Source organism: Oryzias latipes, chromosome 18 (assembly GCF_002234675.1).
Source record: "Oryzias latipes chromosome 18, ASM223467v1".
In the NCBI taxonomy this organism is placed as follows: Eukaryota; Metazoa; Chordata; class Actinopteri; order Beloniformes; family Adrianichthyidae; genus Oryzias; species Oryzias latipes.
Genome location: NC_019876.2, coordinates 2,188,482 through 2,209,047, shown reverse-complemented (window position 1 = coordinate 2,209,047; position 20,566 = coordinate 2,188,482). Strand labels below are relative to the sequence as shown.

Genomic DNA, 20,566 nt, shown 5'->3' with positions numbered 1-20,566 from the left:
CTTTCAACTGCTGCCCACTGTTCCCCTCTGAATCAGGAGGGAGGGGCTCTCATCTGTTCTGCCCACCCCCATTTAGAAAGACATCAGCACCACCTGAACATTCCAAAGCTCTTTCCAACCCATTTCTATGGAGAAGGAACCAAACACATGAAGATTGGAACGGCTGGAACAGGATGAGGGGGAAGGCTAAAGATTCAAGTCTGTTTGTGAGTCAAAGATAGAATGAAGACAAACATCAATAGAAAACGCAGAGTTGATTCAAAAGAGCATTTATTAGATCAGGCTGCAGGAATTTTACAGACAGCTTTCAGTTTGAAGCCTTTTGACACTAAGATGCAGTTCTGCAAACAGCTAGCAGGTGTCTCCCTTCTCCCTCCTGCTTCAATGCAGTTGGTGTTGTTGCAGCAGCTGCATCAAAGTGATTCTCTGCATCCAGAGGCTGTCATTCCTCACTAAGATCCACTCTGTTCATTCATGTTCTCTGGACAAAACAGGCTTTATGCTCAGAAAGTTTCTTCTAGTTTCACACATTCTAGAAAATGAAGAGATTCTACTGGATTTAGATGAAACTTATTTTAAACTTCAGCTAAAAATGCTGTCAGTATAAAAAAGAACAGAGTTTTACCCAAAAAAAAAACCAAAACCTGACTTCAAAGGACTTGAATCCAAACCAGTGATCATGTGACCACAGCGTTTGTCCGTGTCTCCACTATGAACATTCTGGTCACATGACCATGTTGGAGGTTTCTGAATGAAACTCTGTGTTTTGTTTGTCAATGAGAGTTTCTGGAGAACAGAAATCAAGTGTGAAACATCTGGAACCAGAATCTTGTGGTTCTGGTTCTGTCCCGGTTCCAGAGACAGAACCAGGACCCAACACCTGACTGTGTTTTCCCCTGACCCACATATAGATCTATGTCATCCAGAAATGTTCTGTCTGATCAATGATTCCATCAATCCTTGATTGGTCCATCCCAAACTCACATCTGTCCATCAAATGGAGATCAAAGAAGAAAGTGGTGATCTAGAAAAGAATCTGTTTGTCTGCAGGTCTGTTTTTCTCCAGATCCTGGAGCTGCTGAACGTCTGAATCCAACCCATGTTTCAGATCAACACTCCAGGTTAGAATGAGAATAGGAAGTGCAGTTCTCCATTAGTCCACCGGGGGAGCTGCAGCACAATAACTGTCCACTTGATGCTGAGAGAGACAGTGGAGCTGATCTCAGATCAGTTCATGCTGCAGCTCTGACACTCATCTCCACTTCCTCTGATTCCTCCATCACTCTGTTCTCCACCTCCCAGGAACACCATCCAGGAGGAACTGGGGTGTTCGAAAAAATCGATTCGGCAAAAAATCGCAATATTTCATTTGGCGATACTTGTATCGATTCAAAATACTATCAATACGATATTTATTTAATTCTTTCTGTGCGTCCTTCAGCGTCTGATTCTTGTTTTCCACTTCACCCTCCTCCTAGTTGGCAGCAGAGAACACAGAGCCTCTTTGAGCAGCTCTACTCCACACAAAACAACAGGAAGACTGCAGCCAGAGGCAGCTTGTTCTGTTGTTATGAGACATGAACTATTTAGTTTTTACTTGGGATGGATGAAGCACCATTCAGGCTCCTGAACCGTTTAAAAGTACTGGAGACGCTACATTAAGCAATGCTGAAATTAAGCAGCATTTTATTTCCCCAATACAAACTTATTGGTTAAGGCACATTCATTCTTTGTTTTTTCTTACACTGAAAAATATATTTTGTGTAAATCAGACAATGTTCAAAATAAAAGCACTGTTAATGTGTTTGGTAAAGGCAACATATTATATATGAGATACAGTTGCAGTGCTTAACATTGTGATCATTAAATAAACTGAATTTGACCATTCTATCACAATGGAAGACATTGAAATTCAGATAGAGTTTTTTCAAAGTCATATTTTAAAAAAAAGAAAGAAAATATGTTTCGGTAAAATATCGGGTAAAATATCGGGATACGTATCGTATTGCCAGACTCTTGCCAATACACACTCCTACTGATCAGAGTCTCCAGCCCTTCCACCTGCAGAGAGAAAGCAGAGAGACAGAGATGAAGGAGTGTCTCCTGATGCCGGTCTGTCAGTCAGTGATGCAGCACAGCAGCAGAAAGAGCAGCAGGAGCTTCAGTCCTGTTCAGAGCAGCAGCTTCCTCTCAGCTTCACCTGTTGGAGCTTCTGCTGCTCTGATTGGCTGACTGTCCTGAAGCCCGTCATCATTCTCCTCAGAGCTTCACTGAGAAGCTGCAGCTTCACAGGAAACTCTGCATCTTTGCTCTCAGACTAACTTTAGGACCAAACATCTGGAAGCAGCTGGACTGACTCCAACCCTCTACTGACCTCAGAGTCTGCAGTTTGGACTTTGGACTCTTCATCAGATCCTGTAGCTGCTGAACATCTGAAGACTGCAGGTTGTTGAAGCTCAGGTCCAGCTCTGTCAGGTGGGACGGGTTGGACTTCAGAGCTGAGACCAGATTAGCACAGCTGGTCTTTGACAACCTGCAGAGCCACAACCTGAATCCAGAACAAAGAGTTGAATTTAAAGACAAGTGTCATGTTTTCATCCTTCAGTCCTTCTTTGTCGTCATATTGATGTGAAGACAATTAATAACATGGAGTCTGACCCCAGAGTCTGCAGTCTACAGTCTGGACTCTCTAGAAAACCACACAGATGAAGCACTCCTGAATCCTGCAGGTTCTGGTTCCCATTCAGGTCCAGTTCTGTCAGATTAGATGGGTTTTTCTTCAGAGCTGAGGCCAGAACTTTACAGCTGACCTCTGACAAACTGCATCCCATCAACCTGCAATCAGACAGAAAAGTGTGTTCAGGAGTAGAGATGCAGCTGGAGGTCCAGGAACTCAGTAAAGACAGTCAGGTGAGACCCGCCCTGATGACAGACAGATTGTATTTTTAGTGTCAATAAAAATGTGATAAGCCTTCTTTTTGGGGGGGCATGGCATTGTTTAGCAATTTCTTTGGGATTTTGACACAAAGCATAATTGTAAATTACAACCAAACATATTTTAAGTGATTTTAAATTAAGGGGACTTGAAATGTCATTTTTTCATCATTGTTAATTATAAAATACAATTTCAAAATTCACAACAGAAATGCATATTAATCAGCAAGGAACTTTCTGAAGGGAAGAGGATGAAGAACAGGAAATGTCTGGATGATGATGGAACAAAAACATACAAACATGAGATCTTCTGCCACAGTGAATGGAATAAACTCAGAAGAAGAAAACAGCCTTCAAACCATGAAGATGGTCAGCATGCAGCAGGAGAACTTTGTCATCACATTGATCTGAACACAACTGAAACATGGAGTCCGACCTCAGAATCTGCAGTCTGCAGTCTGGACTCTCCAGAAAACCACACAGATGGAGAAATCCTGAATCCTGTAGGTTGTTCTCGGTCAGGTCCAGTTCTGTCAGGTGGGACGGGTTTTTCTTCAGAGCTGAGCCCAGAGCTTTACAGCTGATCGTTGACAAACTGCATCTTTTCAACCTGAATGCAGAAAGCAAACTGTGTTCAGGAGCAGAGATGCAGCCGTAGCTCTAGGAACTTGCAGTAAGGTGGGACGTGTCCTGAAGAGAGTGACATCACATTTTCAGGTGAAAGTTTGGGCTGAAAAGTTGTGAAGACCTGTAAATAAAAGTTTTATGGTTTTAAAGAATTTAAAATGGTGTTACACCAGATGGGACTTTGAAATATCATTTATCATAAATTATTCACCCCTGAGGTTTCTTCGTTTTTTCCAGAATCCGTTTTTTTAGGAGTTTTTCCTTACCGCGAAGGGGGGTCTAAGGGCAGGGATGTCCAGTTTGGCTGAGTCAGTTTGTTAGTTCAATTTAGTATTTTCCTATTGAATTCATGATCCTTTTGATTTTATGTTTATCTTACAATTATCGACACGAAGCCCATCGAGACGACTGTTGTTGGGATTTTGGGTTATACAATAAAATGGAATTGAATGTTCCTGCAATGCCCTTCCATGTCCAGCCTATCCGTTACTGAGGGGAATGCCAGGTCATCCTTCAAGCTTCCTGAACCTGAGGAGGGCCACCGGGGCCGCTCCTCTTTACGTATCTGTTCCTGAGGAGGGCCACTGGGGCCACACCTCTTCACCTATCTGTTCCTGAGGAGGGCCACTGGGGCCACACCTCTTCACGTATCTGTTCCTGAGGAGGGCCACCGGGGCCGCTCCTCTTTACGTATCTGTTCCTGAGGAGGGCCACTGGGGCCACACCTCTTCACCTATCTGTTCCTGAGGAGGGCCACTGGGGCCACACCTCTTCACGTATCTGTTCCTGAGGAGGGCCACCGGGACCGCTCCTCTTTACGTGTCTGTTCCTGAGGAGGGCCATTGGGGCCGCTCCTCTTTACGTATCTGTTTCTGAAGAGGGCCACTGGGGCATGCTGCAAGACACCAGCCTCAGGTCTGCAGTTCAGTCTTAACACAAATTTATCATCATATTGTTCTGAACACAACTGAAACATGGAGTCTGACCTCAGAGTCTGCAGTCTGCAGTCTGGACTCTCCAGAAAACCACACAGATGAAGAAATCCTGAATCTTTCAGGCTGTTCCTGCTCAGGTTCAGTTCTGTCAGGTTGGATGGGTTTTTCTTCAGAGCTGCACCCAGAGCTTTACAGCTGATCGTTGACAAACTGCCTCTCTTCAACCTGAAAGAAGGCAGACATGTGTGTTAAGGAGAATTTATGCCACCTGGAATTCCAAGAATTTAGTAAATTCAGTCATGTGGGGACCTGCCCTTTTGGGAGCCTGACAGATTACAGAATAAATACAATTAATTAAAAAATGTTTTTGTTTTTACACATGCCTGATGGCAGCAACACAGATGTCATGTGTTGTCTCATGTCTGCAGTTTGGTGTCAACACAACTTTGTCGTCATATTGATCTGAACACAACTGAAAGGTTAAATCTGACTACAAAGTCTGCACTCTGGTTTCTCCATAAAACAATTAATGACAATCGTTTTTGTGGCCCCCAAAAAAAGGTTTGAATCACTGATTTACAAGATCATTGTTGAACAAGCCAGTTTTATAATTTCAATCAGCAAGGAGCTTTTAAATCTGTAGTGATGAGGAAATATCTGCAGACCTTAGTGGAAAAAGAAAAGATCAGTCCTGATGAAAGCTGACATTAGAAATTAGGATGATGTAAAGAAACATTCAAACATTAAATCAACTTTGTCATCATATTGATCTGAACACAATTGAAAAATGGAATCTGTCTGACCTCAGAATCTGCAGTCTGCAGTCTGGACTCTCCAGAAAACCACACAGATGAAGAAATCCTGAATCCTGCAGTTTCCAGTTCCAGCTCAGGTCCAGTTCTTTCAGGTTGGATGGGTATTTCTTCAGAGCTGAGCCCAGTTCTTCACAGCTGATCCCTGACAAACTGCAGCCCATCAACCTGAAATCAGACAGAAAAGTGTGTTCAGGAGCAGTAGCTGCATTAAAATGGGCAAAAATAATCAGAATTAAAGCTACAAGTAGCATTTAGCGGGCCCAAGAACGTGGTGCGAACGCCTGGCACGGGGCACCACCATTCTGGAGCTGCAAGCTACTGTTTATATGACAGAAGCCTGTGTGTTTGTGTGTGTAAACTGTTGGCTTTAAGGACAGAAACTTTTGCATATATTACAACAAAATTCTTAAACTGAAGCCTCGTTTAGACCTTTAGACCCATTTTCTCATCAAGAAGAAGGCATTTTCAGATTAAGAAGTTGTCAATCAAGCAATGATGATAATTATTAACACTGTCCATAAGGATGAGAAAAATTGAACTCATCTAATTTCCACTACAATGTCTGGATAAGTATCGGCTATGTCTGCTAACTTGGCCAATTAGCTGGCCCAGGATCTTGCAAAGTTCAGGTGGTTTTGCATGCAGTGTGACAAGTCTGTTAACAGCAGCAGTACAGCATAGCTTTTGGTTTCCACAAGAGAAGAACTCCTGACACATCTGCCCTTACAGACAACTACAAGAGGAGTTGAAATTTATAACACGGTGTAGGAGTTTTTGTGCAGAAAAAGGTACCATTAGTAAAGCTAGTAGCAGTGACTGCAGACGGGGCTCCTGCTATGACCGGCCGACAAACAGGTTTCATCACTCACTGTAAAGCTGACACAAAATTTTGAGAATTAAAAAAATCTTGGATATTGCAAAAGTTGCTTTTTAAGTTTTATAATGAAAGCAATGATTAGTACTAAGGATGTATAAAAGACATACAAAAAAATGAAAAAGCAGTCTTTCAGTGCTGAACTGGCTTTTTGTGGCCAAATTATAACTCCTCTCAAGTTGCTTGTCACTGCTGGCTAATTAACATATGAGCAGGAAACCCTGGAGGAGGAACATAATTGTAACCTGACCCCTGCAGTCGGCCTGAGTTAGAGAGGCGTTTGCATGTAAGAGGGAAATATATCTTAAAATTGACAAGTTCATTCTAAAATTGTGAAAATATTCATGGACCATTTGGACATGTACAGCTATATGTCTATGAAGTTTGTTGTCAATAGTTGAAAAATAAGTTATGATAAAAAATATTTGTTTGGAGTCCAAATGTACAAAGCACAGATTTTGTAATGAATAAAATGTCTTTAAAATCATCTGTTCCACCTAAAATTCAAAAAAAAATATATGAGACAGATATAGGAGACAGAATCCTACATATTTAGAAAGTTTGGTGTTGAAATATGGATGATAAGTTATGAAAAAAATAGGTGTTCGTAGTTTCGCCTTGAAAAACACCTTTTCGGACATTTTGGATTCAAAATGGTCTCAAAATTCACCTGTAACTTTATAAATTATGAAAACATTTAGGAAGCATTAGCCCATAAAAACCTATAACTTGGGAAAGTTTGGTGCTGATAACCTAAACAAAAGTTATGGTAAAAACATTTGTTCAGTCCAAAATTTCATAAGCAAAATCAAGTGATGAATTTTCTCATAGACTGTATAGTGCGGAGTATCAAAGGTAGGGTTTATAAAAGGCATCTAATTCTGAAATCCTAGCTTCCTGAGACAAATGGGTGATTTTCTATGAATTTTTATCTTATGAGTAAGCGCAATCAACCACTTCCTGTTTGGCGGGGGCTAACGCAGGCACTGTCAGGTGTACACACATGAAACTGCAAATTATGAAAGAAGATCCTTCTGAGTATCTTCAGCTTTAATTTCATGCACGCCGGATGAAGCACAGAGAAAACATAGGGCAGAATGCTACAAAAACTGTGTTTTTCAATAACTAGGTGGCGCTATGGAGCTCGTCAAATATTTTCACATCCATGGGTTCAGAATGGAAGCTTAATCAAATCTCTTTAATTTCAGTGAGATCGGAGAAGGTATATGCATGTGAGAGCAACTTTTGTGTGCGTGGCGAGATGCCCAAATTTGCCGCTCCGTCATGAACACACCCCTGCATTGAAAGTTATGGTTTTGTATCGGAGTAAACTCCAATGGCTTTTTAACAGGTGGACGTAGTTTTGAGGTGTGTCGGCTCATCCCACTTGCAGCAGTGATGCTCCAAGTAAAACATGTCATTTCTTGTTGCCAACAGGTGGCGCTACACCTGTTCCGGATTCTTCCACCGCAGATGTGTTTAGAGTCAGACTACATTCATGCACATCAATTTTGGATCAGATAAGATAAGGCATGGCGGAGTAATGGCCGTTTTCCTTATCATTGCGTGTTTTCGAAATGACCTTGAAGTTCGACACGCCGCCAAAGTCACAAACATTGATTGACTGTTTGTTATATTCGGAAAAGGTTTTTCTGGGTCCATGTACACGGTTGAATTCTAATCCAATCTTTGATTTAATCAAAACATTTTTGTCACATGGAACCACGGCTACTGATGACAACTGGACCCCGTGAGGTGGGACCCGCGCTGACAAAAGACTGACTGATTACATTTTCAGTCAGAATCTTGGGCTGGTCCAAGCATGACCAACACACAAGAGAGGAATTCTAACATTAAACAGGTACTTGACCTAAAATAAGATTTTGATTTCTGATTGACAAGATCATTATTGAAACACATCAGTGTCATATCAATCATCATAACACAATCAATTTAATTGATAAAGAACATCTGAACCAATCATTTTTTAAACAAGTTTTACAAAATACTTTTCCACCATAATTAATAACCATGGTGGAAAAAGAAACATTCAAACATGAGATCTTCTGCCACAGTGAATGGACCACAGCTCAGAAGAAAAAAAAAACCTTCAGACCATGAAGATGGTAAGCATGCAGCAGGAGACCACCAGCCTCATGTCTGCAGTTCAGTCTTAACACAACTTTGTCATCATATAGATCTGAACACAACTGAAACATGGAGTCTGACCTCAGAGTCTGCAGTCTGCAGTCTGGACTCTCCAGAAAACCACACAAAAGAAGAAATCCTGAATCATGGAGGCTGTAGTTGTCACTCAGGTCCAGTTCTGTCAGGTTGGACGGGTTTTCCTTCAGAGCTGAGCCCAGAGCTTCACAGTTGATCTCTGACAAACTGCATTCCTTCAGCCTGAAAGTAGAAAGAAAAGTGTTCAGGAGCAGAGATGACAGCTGGAATTTGGTAAATTCGGTCAGGTGGGACCCGCCCTGACGAGAGACTGACAGATTTTCAAAATGCACGGCAGAACCATATATTGAACTGATGATTGTAAAATAAATATTCATTTAAATTATAGAACCAAAAACCTTTCACTTCAAAAATGTCAGATTAAATTGAATTTCCTCATCTTGAATCCTAAATTGTAAAATGCATTTTTAAATGATTACACTTGTAAAGTGTATTGAGAATAGAAGATCACTTTCATTTATAGGTTAAAAAAAACTTTCATAGAAAAATCTTTAACCTATTGTGGCGTCCTGGGGGTTAGCCCCGCCTTCAGCCCCCAAGACTCATGGGAAGTTGGGAATCTTGGGTGAAACCATGAGGGAGAGTGCTGGAAGCAGAAGACACTTCCATACTGTTTCTCTGCCTACATCTTTCTCTCTGAGACTGTCCAGGGTTGTGCGGTGTATGGGGCACGGACAGCTCTCCAATGAAGCCACTTAATTACCAGCTCGGTCATAATGACGTACCAGCTCGTTCTTTACACTATTTTAATGGATCTGATACAAAATCAATTGAACAAAGAACGTTGAGCCCCCTGCAGATATTTTACAGAGGATGAAAATTCAAGAAAACTTACTTGCTGATTCATGAATACTTGGAAAAGAGACATTGAAGAACGTTCCAACAGCTAAATTAGACAGAACCCTGATAAGCATAGATAATCCTCCTTTTTAAACAGAAAATACCTGGTTTTCTTGACTCTTTCAACTCCTAAACCTTTCAACTCATAAACGTTATGTTTCCATGGAGACATCTTTGTCCTTAAAAAATTAAGCAACTGTTTTCTTCCACTCTTCAAAGTATTATAGATTTCTAGAAAATCCTGAAATCTTTTTTTTTAATCCAAACCTTTGAGCTTCAGTGAAGAACTACAAATCTGGAAATGAACCAACCAGCAGCTTCAATGTTCTGACCTCAAAGTCTGCACTCTGCAGTTTGGACTCTCCAGTCCTGAACACAGAACCTTCATGGAATCCTGGAGGCTATTGTTGCTCAGGTCCAAGACTGTCAGGTGGGACGGGTTGGACTTCAGAGCTGAAGCCACAACTTCAAAGTCAGACTCTGAGAGTCCACAATTTGATGAAAGTCTGTGAAGAGAAACAAAGAGAAACAGGTGATCTTATAATAAATTCAGGCTGTGATGAAGTTCCAGTTGGACATTTCTCTCCTCATCAGAGATCATCTTCATCATGAAACAGTCCTCCTCATCAGTCTCTCTCAGACCTTCATCTCTCTATCAACAACAGCTGGAGGAGAGAAGGTGGAGCTCCATGGAGCTTCATGCTGCCCTCAGTCTGTCAGGGATCTGAGGTCTAGTCTGACTGACAAAGTTCACGGTAGATAGATAGATAGATAGATAGATAGATAGATAGATAGATAGATAGAGAGAGAGAGAGAGAGAGAGAGAGAGAGAGAGAGAGAGAGAGAGAGAGAGAGAGAGAGAGAGAGAGAGAGAGAGAGAGAGAGAGATAGATAGATAGATAGATAGATAGATAGATAGATAGATAGATAGATAGATAGATAGATAGATAGATAGATAGATAGATAGATAGATAGATAGATAGATAGATAGATAGACAACTTTATTTATCCATTTAGGAGGTTACCGCATGGAAATTGACAAAACAGAACATCTGGATCACAAAGATGGACTGCTGTCACTCTGACCATGACAATGATCATGGTCGAATGTTCTAGCCTTTAAGTCAGGAGATGGCACAGAGTATAAACACGCTCTCTGTGACCTCCAGAAGTCCATCAAGGGGTTCCAAGAGAAGTTACAGCCAGAAACCTGAGAGCTTCCACAGGGAAAAAAAACTCTAGAGGCCCGTGGCAGGGGATGAAAACCATCACCAACTACAGGACAAACACAAGCAGGTCAGAGTTCCAGAACAACATTCTGCCAGAAATCCTGAAGAACTTTTATTCAAGATTCGACCAGAACAACAAAGAGGTTTGCCTAAAGGCATCCTGGGATCCAGAAGAGGCTGCACTGCAGGTGTCTCACACATAGGCCCTCAGGGCCCTGAAGCAGGTGACCCTGTACAAGGCGATGGGACCGGACCACGTGTCACCAAGAGTTCTGAAAGCCTGCGCTGAGCATCTAGCGGAAGTGTACACAGACATCTTTGACATCTCCCTCTCGCACGAAACTGTGTCCTGTTTCTTCAAGTCCTCCATGATCGTGCCAGTCCCAAAGAAAACAAATATTACAACAGTGAATGACCTGAGACCTGTGGCTCTCACTCCTGCAGCAATGAAATGTCTGGACAAGCTGGTACTGACACACATTAACTCCTTGGTGGAATCAGAAGACCCATATCAGTTTGCCTACTGCCCCAACAGATCAGCAGAGGACGCGTTGGCCCTGGCACTTCACACCACCCTGCGACATCTAGACACTAAGAACACTTAGGCTACTGTAGGTTACTGTACCTGGACTACAGCTTTGCCTTCAATAACCTTAGGCAGTGGAAGCTGACTGAAAAACTTGCCGAACTGGCAGTACCTACACCCCCCTGAAACTGGATAGTGGACTGTCACACTGTCTCACCGTCTTACTGGTGAGGATGGGAAAGAAGGTCTCTGCAGAGCTGACTGTCAGCACCGGAACACCACAGGGGTGCTGCCTCAGTCCAACACTCTTCTCACTGTACACCTACCATTGCACCTCCCCGGACTCCAACAGCATCATCATTAAGAATGCAGACGACACAACCGTCACGAAGGGGGTTGAGGGAGTACCCAGATGCTGAGAGGAGAAGGCAGGAGGTTCTAGGTGAGCTAGACTTTTAACTCTCAAAGCAATCCAAACACCAAAAAACACCACTGCAGAGCAGGTAAGCAAACTCAAAACTCGAAATACTAGAAACTTGGGAATACATCAGACTAAGGAGCAGCACAGGAGGAAGATAAAGAAGATGAAGATAAAGGCACCAAAGTAAAACTCGATTCAACAACAAAACAGGAAACCTTTCAAAATAAAACAGGAAGCTAAAACTCAAAACATGACAGAACAATAACAGCAAAAAACACAAAAGCAAGAAACGTAAACCATAACATGGTCTCATCAGAGGAGGGGACGAGTTTGCGTACAGAGACTCAGTGTACAAGATCACATCTACAGTGAAGACAATGACCTAATTCTCAATGTACAAAAAACAAAAGAAATAGTTGTGGACTACAGAAGGAATGCCCCACCACATCAACCGCTTAGCATAAATGGGACTGTGGAGGAGTGGACCAACAGTAACCAGTTCCTGGGTATGCAGATCACTAACAGCCTCAGCTGGGAAAGAAACACTGTTGCCACAGTGACGAAAACCCAGCAGAGGCTGTACTTCATAAGGCTGCTGAAGAAGGCCGGACTCAAGCGCCGGACAGTCACCCAAGTCAACAGAGGGTTGAAAGCATCCTCACCAGCATACAACAGCTTGGTTTGGAAACACCACTATAAACAGATACTGCAAAGGGTCATCAACACAGCTGGTAAAATCATTGGTTGCCATCTTCCAGCCATCGAGACAATCTACAGACAAAGCAGCAGGACGAAGATCATCAGGGACAGACACCACCCCATCCATGCACTGATCCAGTGTGTGGACTTAAGCCATAACCTCAGAAGCAGCAGGCCTGAAAGCATCCACGCACAGATCACACACCTCCACAACAGCTTATTCCCAGCGGCTGTCAGAACAGCACAAGGCATTATGGTGGAGAGATTGTACTGAACTGAAGCACACAACATGCTAACTAGCCTGGACACTAAGTGCAACGATCAATTATATGACAGAGATGACAAATAATGCAATAATGAAAAGGTTGGGACACTGCAATATTTTTATTCTGCTCTTCTCTTTCTTAAATTTTGTTCCTCATCTTATTTATGAGCCTTGTTGTTTTTTTTTGTTTTGTTGTCCTCTGTAATTCACCCTGACTTGAGAGCTGCAGAAGAAAAGTTCCAATGTGCTTGCTTTACATGTAGAAATGGGAATAAACTCTTAAACCTTAAACATTGGACTCACCTGAACTTTCTGCAGTTCCTCACAGCTGGGATCAGTCTCCGTCTACCCTCATTTGATGTCTTGTACTGGTCCAGGTCCAGCTCATCCAGAACCTCATCTGACATCTGCAGAGTGTAGGCCAGAGCTGAGCAGTGGATCTCTGAGAGTTCCTTCTCTGATCTGTTCTCTGACTTCAAGAACTCTTGGATCTCCTGATAAACTGAGAGGTCCTTCATCTCCATCAGACAATGATAGATGTTGATGCTTCTGTCAGGAGAGACTCCTTTACTGTTGATCTCCTTCAGGTTGTTGATGGCTCTCTGAATGGTTTCTGGATTCTTCTCTGTCTGACCCAGCAGGCCTCCTAAGAGTCTCTGGTTGGACTCCACAGAGAGACCATGAAGAAAGCGAACCAGCAGGTCCAAGCGTCCAGTTTGACTCTGCAGGGATTTTTCCATGACTCTATTCAGAAACTCATCCAGGGATGGATTCTCCATGCAGTCCTTCAGGAACTTCTCAATGTCCTTTACCTTCTTGTTGTAACAGTGGATCATGTAAACTGCAGCCAGAAACTCCTGGACACTCAGATGAACAAAGCTGTAGACTGGTTTCTGGAAGATCTCACACTCTCTTCTGAAGATCTCAGTACAAACTCCAGAGTACAAAGAAGCCTCTGTGACATCCAGACCACACTGCTCCAGGTCTTCTTGGTAGAACATGATGTTTCCTTTCTCCAGATGTTCAAATGACAGCCTCCCCAGCTTCAGAAGAACTTCCATGTCAGCCTCTGTCAGCTCCTGTGGATTCTCCTCATGTTCCTGCTGGTATTTGTTCTTCTTCCTCTTTGTCTGGACCATCAGGAAGTGGGAGTACATGTCAGTCAGGGTAGTGGGAAGCTCTCCTCTCTGCTCTGTGGTCAGCAGGTTCTCCATAACCACAGCAGTGATCCAGCAGAAGACTGGAACTTCACACATGATGTAGAGAGACATGGAGCCCTTGATGTGGGAGATGATTCTGCTGGACAGCTCTTCGTCAGTGAATCTCTTCCTGAAGTACTCCTCCTTCTGAGCATCATTGAAGCCTCGTACTTCTGTCAGTCTGTCCACACATGAAGGAGGGATCTGATTGGCTGCTGCAGGTCTGGAAGTGATCCAGACCAGAGCTGAGGGAAGCAGACGTCCCTGGATGAGGTTTGTCAGAAGAACATTGATTGATGACTTCTGAGTGACATCAGACACCACCTGACTGTTGTTGAAGTCCAGAGAAAGTCTGCTTTCATCCAGACCATCAAAGATGAAGAGAATTTTCCAGACAGACAGCTGATCTGCTGGGATCTTCTGGAAGGTTGGATGGAAACGTTGGATGAGAGTGAGAAGACTGTGCTGCTCATCTCTGATCAAGTTCATCTCCCTGAATGACAGAGGAACCACTGCACTGATGTCTTGGTTCTCCAAGCCCTCGGCCCAGTCCAGAGTGAACTTCTGCACTGAGAAGGTTTTTCCTGCTCCAGCAACTCCGCTGGTCAGAACCACTCTCATGGATCTGTGTTGGTCAGGGAAGACTTTGAAGATGTCTGGGTTCTTGATTGCAGTGCCATGGAGCTTGTTGGTCTTGGTGGTTGTCTCCATCTGCATCACCTCATGTTGGGTGTGAACCTCTTGTCTCAGTCCTTCTGTGATGTAGAGCTCAGTGTAGACCTTGTTGAGGCGTTTTTCTCTTCCTGCTTCTTCAGTTCCTTCAGCCACATATTCACTTCGGCTCCTCAGACTCGTCTGATGTTCTCCAAACATCTCCTGCAGAACAACATCTGCTAAAAGAGCAGAGAAGTAAGCTCCTTCATGAGTGTTCCACATGTTTCCAGAAGAATCCATCAGCAGAGGATCAGGCTCTGACTCACCAGCTCTGGGTCTTTCTGCAGACTGGGGTCCGCTCCTCTTCTTCTCTCTGTGGACACTAAGGAGAAACGTTAGTGAACAACAATTAAAGCAGTCAGTGGGAAGTTCCAGACTAACTCTGATCATGGAGCAGATCCTCTCTGATCTTCAGACTCAGACATTGTGTGATCCAGACTGTGCTGAATGTGAGCAAATGTGTTTCCAGGTTAAACCAGAGCAGATCCAGTCCATCTGAAGGTCTAAATGATGTGTTAGCTGTGTTTGGAGCTCATGTCTGGACTGAGGTCAGAGAAAAGTTCAGCTGTTTGCTTCATCCTCACAGACTGAGCTTTGTGTCCTCCAGAGTTGTCCAACTCTTTCCTTTCGTCTCAGACCTAAAGCATCACAGCAGATGGTTGACCTTCCTGGATGGATCAGCTGATGTTCTTGATGAGAACATTGTTGTTCCTGCTGAGAGCTGAACTCTGCTTTGTTCACTAGAAACTGCTTCTTACTGTGAGTCTGAAGGTCCTGGTTCAGTTCTGAAGTTTGGAGGATCCCATCTGGACCGGTCACTCTTCATGGAGCCACAGCTGGAGGCTGCAGACTGGACTCTCTGTGTGACCTGTTGACCTCTGCAAACACAAAACCATCAGAGTGTTGGAGGATCTGCTTCTTCATGAACAGCTGATGGACTTTGACATGAACACAGACTGAGCTGTTTAGTCTGGAATAACATGACATGTTTGGATCAACAGTTTCCAGCTTTCAGCATTTTCTGTCAGTCAATCCAGACTTTTTTTCTAGAAAAGCTGATTCCAATTCTCCATGTAGAAATGTAGAAATTCTGATAGCAGGAAGTCAAACTAGAACAATGTGATGTTTGGAAAGCATGAAAATCTGAATCCTAGGAGTCTGCAGTGATTCTTCTCATTAGACTGGAGCTGCTGTCAGTCAGAGTCAGCAGTCAACATGTTTTCTTCTCCAACATCTCTGATGTCTCTCAGAGACTCTCAGAAGACTCAACTAAAAAGATCTCATCACACACATGATGCTCCAAGTGAGTCTGATCAGAGAGATCCAGAACTGAACCAGACCTCAAGTCCTTCATCTGAAAACTACAGATCATCTGGACTAGAATCCAGCCTCCTTTAACTCTGACAAACACTTACTGTGTCAGTCCTGAATGGATGTCTTTGGAGTCTGGGTTATTATCCCTCGACTTGTCTCTCCTGAAGGACTCACAGCTGGATCCAAGTCCAGGTCCAGGTCCAAATTGGTTCCTGTGAAGATTGAAGGTTGCTGGTGTGAGTGCTGAGCTCTGACATGGAGTAGATCATGGACAGTTGGAGATGTTGATCTTACCTCTGAGCATTGCTCTGGTTGTCATGGTTACCATCTCTGCTTTTAGAGGGAGGGGCTCCCTCCTGTGTGACCTCCCACTGATCCATGCTGCTGGATTCACTGGATCCACATCAGCTCACACACACCTTCCACCTTTCCCTGCAGAGGAAACATGTCATCCTGGTTGTTACCAGATGAGGTTCTGAGCTCTGTACTCTGGTACCAAAAGCAGAAGTGGCTCAGGAGGTTGAGCAGGTTGTCCAATGATCAAAGAGTCGGGGGTTTGATCCCTGGTCCCCCCAGTCAACTGTCGTTGTGTCCCTGGAGAAGACACTTCACCCCCTGCCTCGAGTGTGGCTCCACTGGTGTGCGAATGTGTGTGAATGTCCTGGTGATGGTCAGAGGAACCGTAGGCCCCAACTGACAGCCATGCCACTACCATCACCAAGTATACATGAGGAATGAATGAATGAATAATGGACACATTGAAAGTGCTTTGAAATCTGGGAAAAAGCGCAGATAAATCTGATCCATCATTATTATTAGTAGTATTAAAACCTTTTGTTTGTCTGTGTCAACAAAACTGATGAACCATCTGATTGGGCTGTGTGGCATGCTGTTAGAATTTGTGATCCCGATAATAATTGTGTTGGATTTAAAAAAAAAATTATTAGATTTTAGCACAGCAATGTTGAACAAGTGATATAAAACCTTGTACTTTCCCTTTAACAGGCACTCAGTGAGAGTGGAGGATGCAGTCCTGTATATGGTCCATAGGGTGCTCTCCTTTCTGGAAGGGACTGGCAGATATGTGAGGGTGATGTTTTTCGATTTCACAAGTGCCTTTGATACAGTCCAGCCTCAGCAGCTGAAGGGGAAGCTCGAGAGGATGGGAGTTGATCCAGTTTTTGTTCGCTGGATCCACAACTATCTGACTCTTAGGTCACAGTTTGTCCGACTAGGAGACTGTGTATCTGGGACATTGATGAGCAACACCGGAGCAACACAGGGAACTGTACTATCGCCTTTTCTCTTCCCACTCTACACTGCTGACTTTAATTATGCATCTGCAGCTTGTCATGTCCAGAAGTATTCGGACGACACTGCTATTGTGGCGTGTGTAAAGGGAGGGGATGAGAGTGAGTACAGGGAGCTCATCACCAGATTCACCTCCTGGAGCAGGGACAATGGCCTTGTGCTGAACACATCAAAGACCAAGGAGATGATTATTGACTTTAGTAGGAAGTCCTTCCACCAGCCAGTGATCATCGATGGAGGGGGAATCGAGGTGGTTGACACCTACAAGTACTTGGGTGTGCACCTTGACCACAAACTGGACTGGTCGGAGCAGGCTCATGCTCTGTATAAGAAAGGGCAGAGTAGGCTGTTCTTCCTGAGAAAGCTGAGGTCCTTTGATGTATGTACTGACATGTTGCTCCTCTTTTATCAGTCGGTTGTGGCGAGTGCTGTCCTCTATGGGGTTGTATGCTGGGGTGGCAGTATGACCACAAGGGATTGCACTCGATTGGACAAACTGATTAAGAGATGTGCATCTGTGATCGGGAGGAGGGTGGACTCTCTGGGATCTGTGCTGCAGAAGAGGATGAGGCCCTTGACTCAGAGCATCCTGGACAATGCTAGACATCCCTTGCACAACACGATGTCTGGTCAGAGGAGCTCACGGAGTAATAGGCTCCTTTCACTGCGCTGCAGGACAGAGCGCTTTAAGAACTCATTTGTCCCTACAGCTATCAGGCTGTTTAATGAACCTGCCTGATATGAACTGATAATATTTTGTGAACTGTCTTTTTACTGTTGTTTGTTGTGAGTGGTTGTGTGTTTTGCTACCAGACACCTGAATTTCTCCTTTGGGAGATTAATAAAGTTTCTATCTATCTATCTATCTATCTATCTATCTATCTATCTATCTATCTATCTATCTATCTATCTATCTATCTATCTATCTATCTATCTATCTATCTATCTATCTATCTATCTATCTATCTATCTATCTATCTATCTATCTATCTATCTATCTATCTATCTATCTATCTATCTATCTATCTATCTATCTATCTATCTATCTATCTATCTATCTATCTATCTATCTATCTATCTATCTATCTATCTATATTTACATAGATGTATAAATATATACAGATGTAAATATATATATAGTATATAAAAGCTACTTAGACACCTCTAAAATCAATAGAAATCAATGTCATGTGGACGTCGTCGACCTCACCAAGATGGCGTCGCGCTCCGCCACCGTCGGCCAGGCTTCTAAAATGGCCGTGTCTCCTCTAGTGATATAACTCATTGTGTGTGACACTCCTCTCTGCAGTTACAAGAAATCACGTGTCTGCAGCTGCAGCAGTAAATATGCTGCTGGGTCCTATAGCCTTCATGTGCCAGTGGCAAAAAATTCGATAAACCATATGCAGTGTGTGTTTGAATGTGTGTGTTTGGGTGAATGGGACTGTGACTGTAAAGCGCTTTGGGCCTTCAAAGAAGCTAGAAAAGCGCTTTATAAGTATACGCCATTTTACGCATGGACTGATCGAGAAAGGCCTGGCCGGTGTTGCCAGATAGAGTCACAGTTTTCCAGCCCAAAAGTCATCTGAAAACTGCCAGACCCAGCCAAAACCTGCCCAACAGGAGGGGGGCACATACATAGTGTTATTTATTTTATTAAAAGGATCATGATTCAATCAACCTTGATTATAGGCCTTTACAATCAAAGAAAGATCAAAGAAGTTTAAAGTTTTAAAGAAAAAGACTTATTGTGGTCCTTACAAGAAAAAGTTTGGGGCCTGCCCTCTAGCATCCATGACTTGTTGGATGATTTGTTGTTTTTCATTCTTCCTGTCATTCACACACCAAATGAACGCAGCATTTCTCTGAGTTTCATCAAGCCGTTGGTGCAACAGCTTGATGAAACTATATTATTGTGTACAATTGCCAAATAAGGATAGATAGGGAACACAAAAGGATGTTGTCAAAAATGTATGTGTGTATGTGTGTGTGTGTGTGGGGGGGCTTACTCACCCAGGGAGTATGTTAGTGTAGAACCGCCACTGAATAAAGATGCCCTCCCCTGGCATTCTCATTGTTATGACTATTGTAGTTTTCATGCAGATTTGTTCTGTTTTGAACAATAAATTTTTTTTAAAAAAAGAACAGCCATCATTTCTGGTGGGTCAGGCACGTAGCCTAAAGAGGCAGCGGCACAGCGGGGGGGAGCACCCATAGATCACAAAGTGACAAACTGACCATCATTATGAAACATTTTAGTTTAAATTTATCGGCTCATACTCTAGATCCTGCAGTTTTGTTCCTCCATCGTCCTTTTTTTTCTTCCTTAATAAAAACATATTTTAATGTCTTTTAGGGACCAGAGAACAGACAGCAGCTTCTAGAAACTCTAACGATCATCTGTTCTCTGCTGACACATCTGCTGCAGCTTGGAGGTTTACGTCAAACATCAAACAGAAACTTTTCTCCAGAGTTGAACTAAAGAACAGAACATTCATGAACTTACCTTCAACATGTGAACAGAACCAGAACCACAAATATGGAGAAATCCACAGACAAGAAGCAGAAACACAACAGAACTCTGCTATCAGGAACCGTGACTGAGGGAAACAGAGCTGCTGATGTTCTCTGATGTTGGTGAATATTAACAGAAAGCTTCATCAACAACTGAACTTTGTTCAATAAGAACAGCCCGATAAAGTGATAAAGATAAAGATGTTGCTGTGACTAACCAAGAACACGATTGGCAGAACTTTAGAAATCATAAACCTAACATCAACACAAAGTGCAAAAAGTGGAGGGACCATGCAAGGATTTACTTCTAGCTTCACCCTTTCCGACATTCTGAGTTATTTCTCTGTTTTTAACTGTTGTGTGTTTCATTTCATGTTTGAAATGAAATAAAAAACTGAATCAGAATGTTTTCCTGATAGAAAAAAAAACTGGAAAAAACAAAAAACGAATAAGAATAGAAAGTAAAAGAACAACTGATTAGGAACCAGAACAATCCTCTAGGGGGGGGGGGGGCAGGTGAGTGTGGGCTTCCTGTTCAGACACGCAGGGTGAATCTCCTGATGAGGACTGAAACAAAGTGAGCAGAAAAGACGGAGCAGCTGAGACTGAGACTGGAAAACACTGGAGGACAAACAAGTATTTACCTTTTTTTTTGTTCTGACGTCTCCAGTCCTGTTGCTGGAGGTCCAACAAACACAGATGCAGTACTTTAGTGACAAACAGCTGCAATACTATTTCTACTTTGAAAAATATTTTGATGAAATCACTTTTTTGAGTTGAAGCTAAAATCTGTTGAAATCTTTGTGATCTGCTGTTTGTGAATGAAATCAGTTTAGATCAATCTTGTAAATGTTTGAGTGTTTGTTTGTGTTGGAGGTGACATTCTAGAGCAGGTGGTGGGAACCTATGGCTCACGAGCCATATATGGCTCTTTTGATGGTCACATGTAGCCTGCAGACAAATCATTAATTATAAAAAATTTTTATTAGACCAGTCCTTCTCGGGCGCGATGCGATGCCAGAGGGGCACGCAGTAGTAGCGGCACTTGGAGAATAAAAACCTGCGCCTTTATCAGTTTACCATTATCTATTATTTCACAGAGTTT

At 42.9% G+C, this 20,566-nt stretch overlaps 1 protein-coding gene across 5 annotated transcripts; it reads right to left on the bottom strand.

The window, feature by feature from the left end:
• Positions 1–1,892: 1,892 nt before the first annotated feature.
• LOC110017033 (NACHT, LRR and PYD domains-containing protein 12-like) lies at positions 1,893–19,583 on the bottom strand. Of its 5 annotated transcripts, none has more exons than XM_023965962.1 (14): positions 19,454–19,582; positions 15,931–16,068; positions 15,738–15,848; positions 15,081–15,200; positions 14,589–14,644; positions 12,713–14,501; positions 9,602–9,775; positions 8,415–8,591; positions 5,300–5,476; positions 4,548–4,721; positions 3,371–3,544; positions 2,659–2,835; positions 2,375–2,548; positions 1,893–2,061 (listed from the first exon to the last, which is right to left on the bottom strand). In XM_023965962.1, exons 2-14 carry the CDS (start codon positions 16,014–16,016, stop codon positions 2,040–2,042), a joined length of 3,411 nt encoding a protein of 1,136 aa, XP_023821730.1. In that variant the 5' UTR covers positions 16,017–16,068; positions 19,454–19,582; the 3' UTR covers positions 1,893–2,039. The 5 variants fall into 5 exon arrangements, with proteins under 5 accessions (XP_023821730.1, XP_023821731.1, XP_023821732.1 ...); XM_023965963.1 differs by having other exon boundaries at positions 12,713–14,498; XM_023965964.1 differs by lacking the exons at positions 3,371–3,544; positions 4,548–4,721 and having other exon boundaries at positions 19,454–19,583.
• Between the last annotated feature and the right edge of the window lie 983 nt (positions 19,584–20,566).

Excerpts from the sequence above, each read along its gene's own strand:
- LOC110017033 (XM_023965962.1), bottom strand. The coding sequence starts at position 16,016 with ATGGATCAGTGGGAGGTCACACAGGAGGGAGCCCCTCCCTCTAAAAGC. Across the intron at positions 15,201-15,737 it reads ATCCATTCAGGACTGACACA|AGGTCAACAGGTCACACAGA; the intron begins GTAAGTGTTTGT and ends TTGTGTTTGCAG. Across the intron at positions 4,722-5,299 it reads TGCAGACTGCAGATTCTGAG|GTTGAAGAGAGGCAGTTTGT; the intron begins GTCAGACAGATT and ends GCCTTCTTTCAG.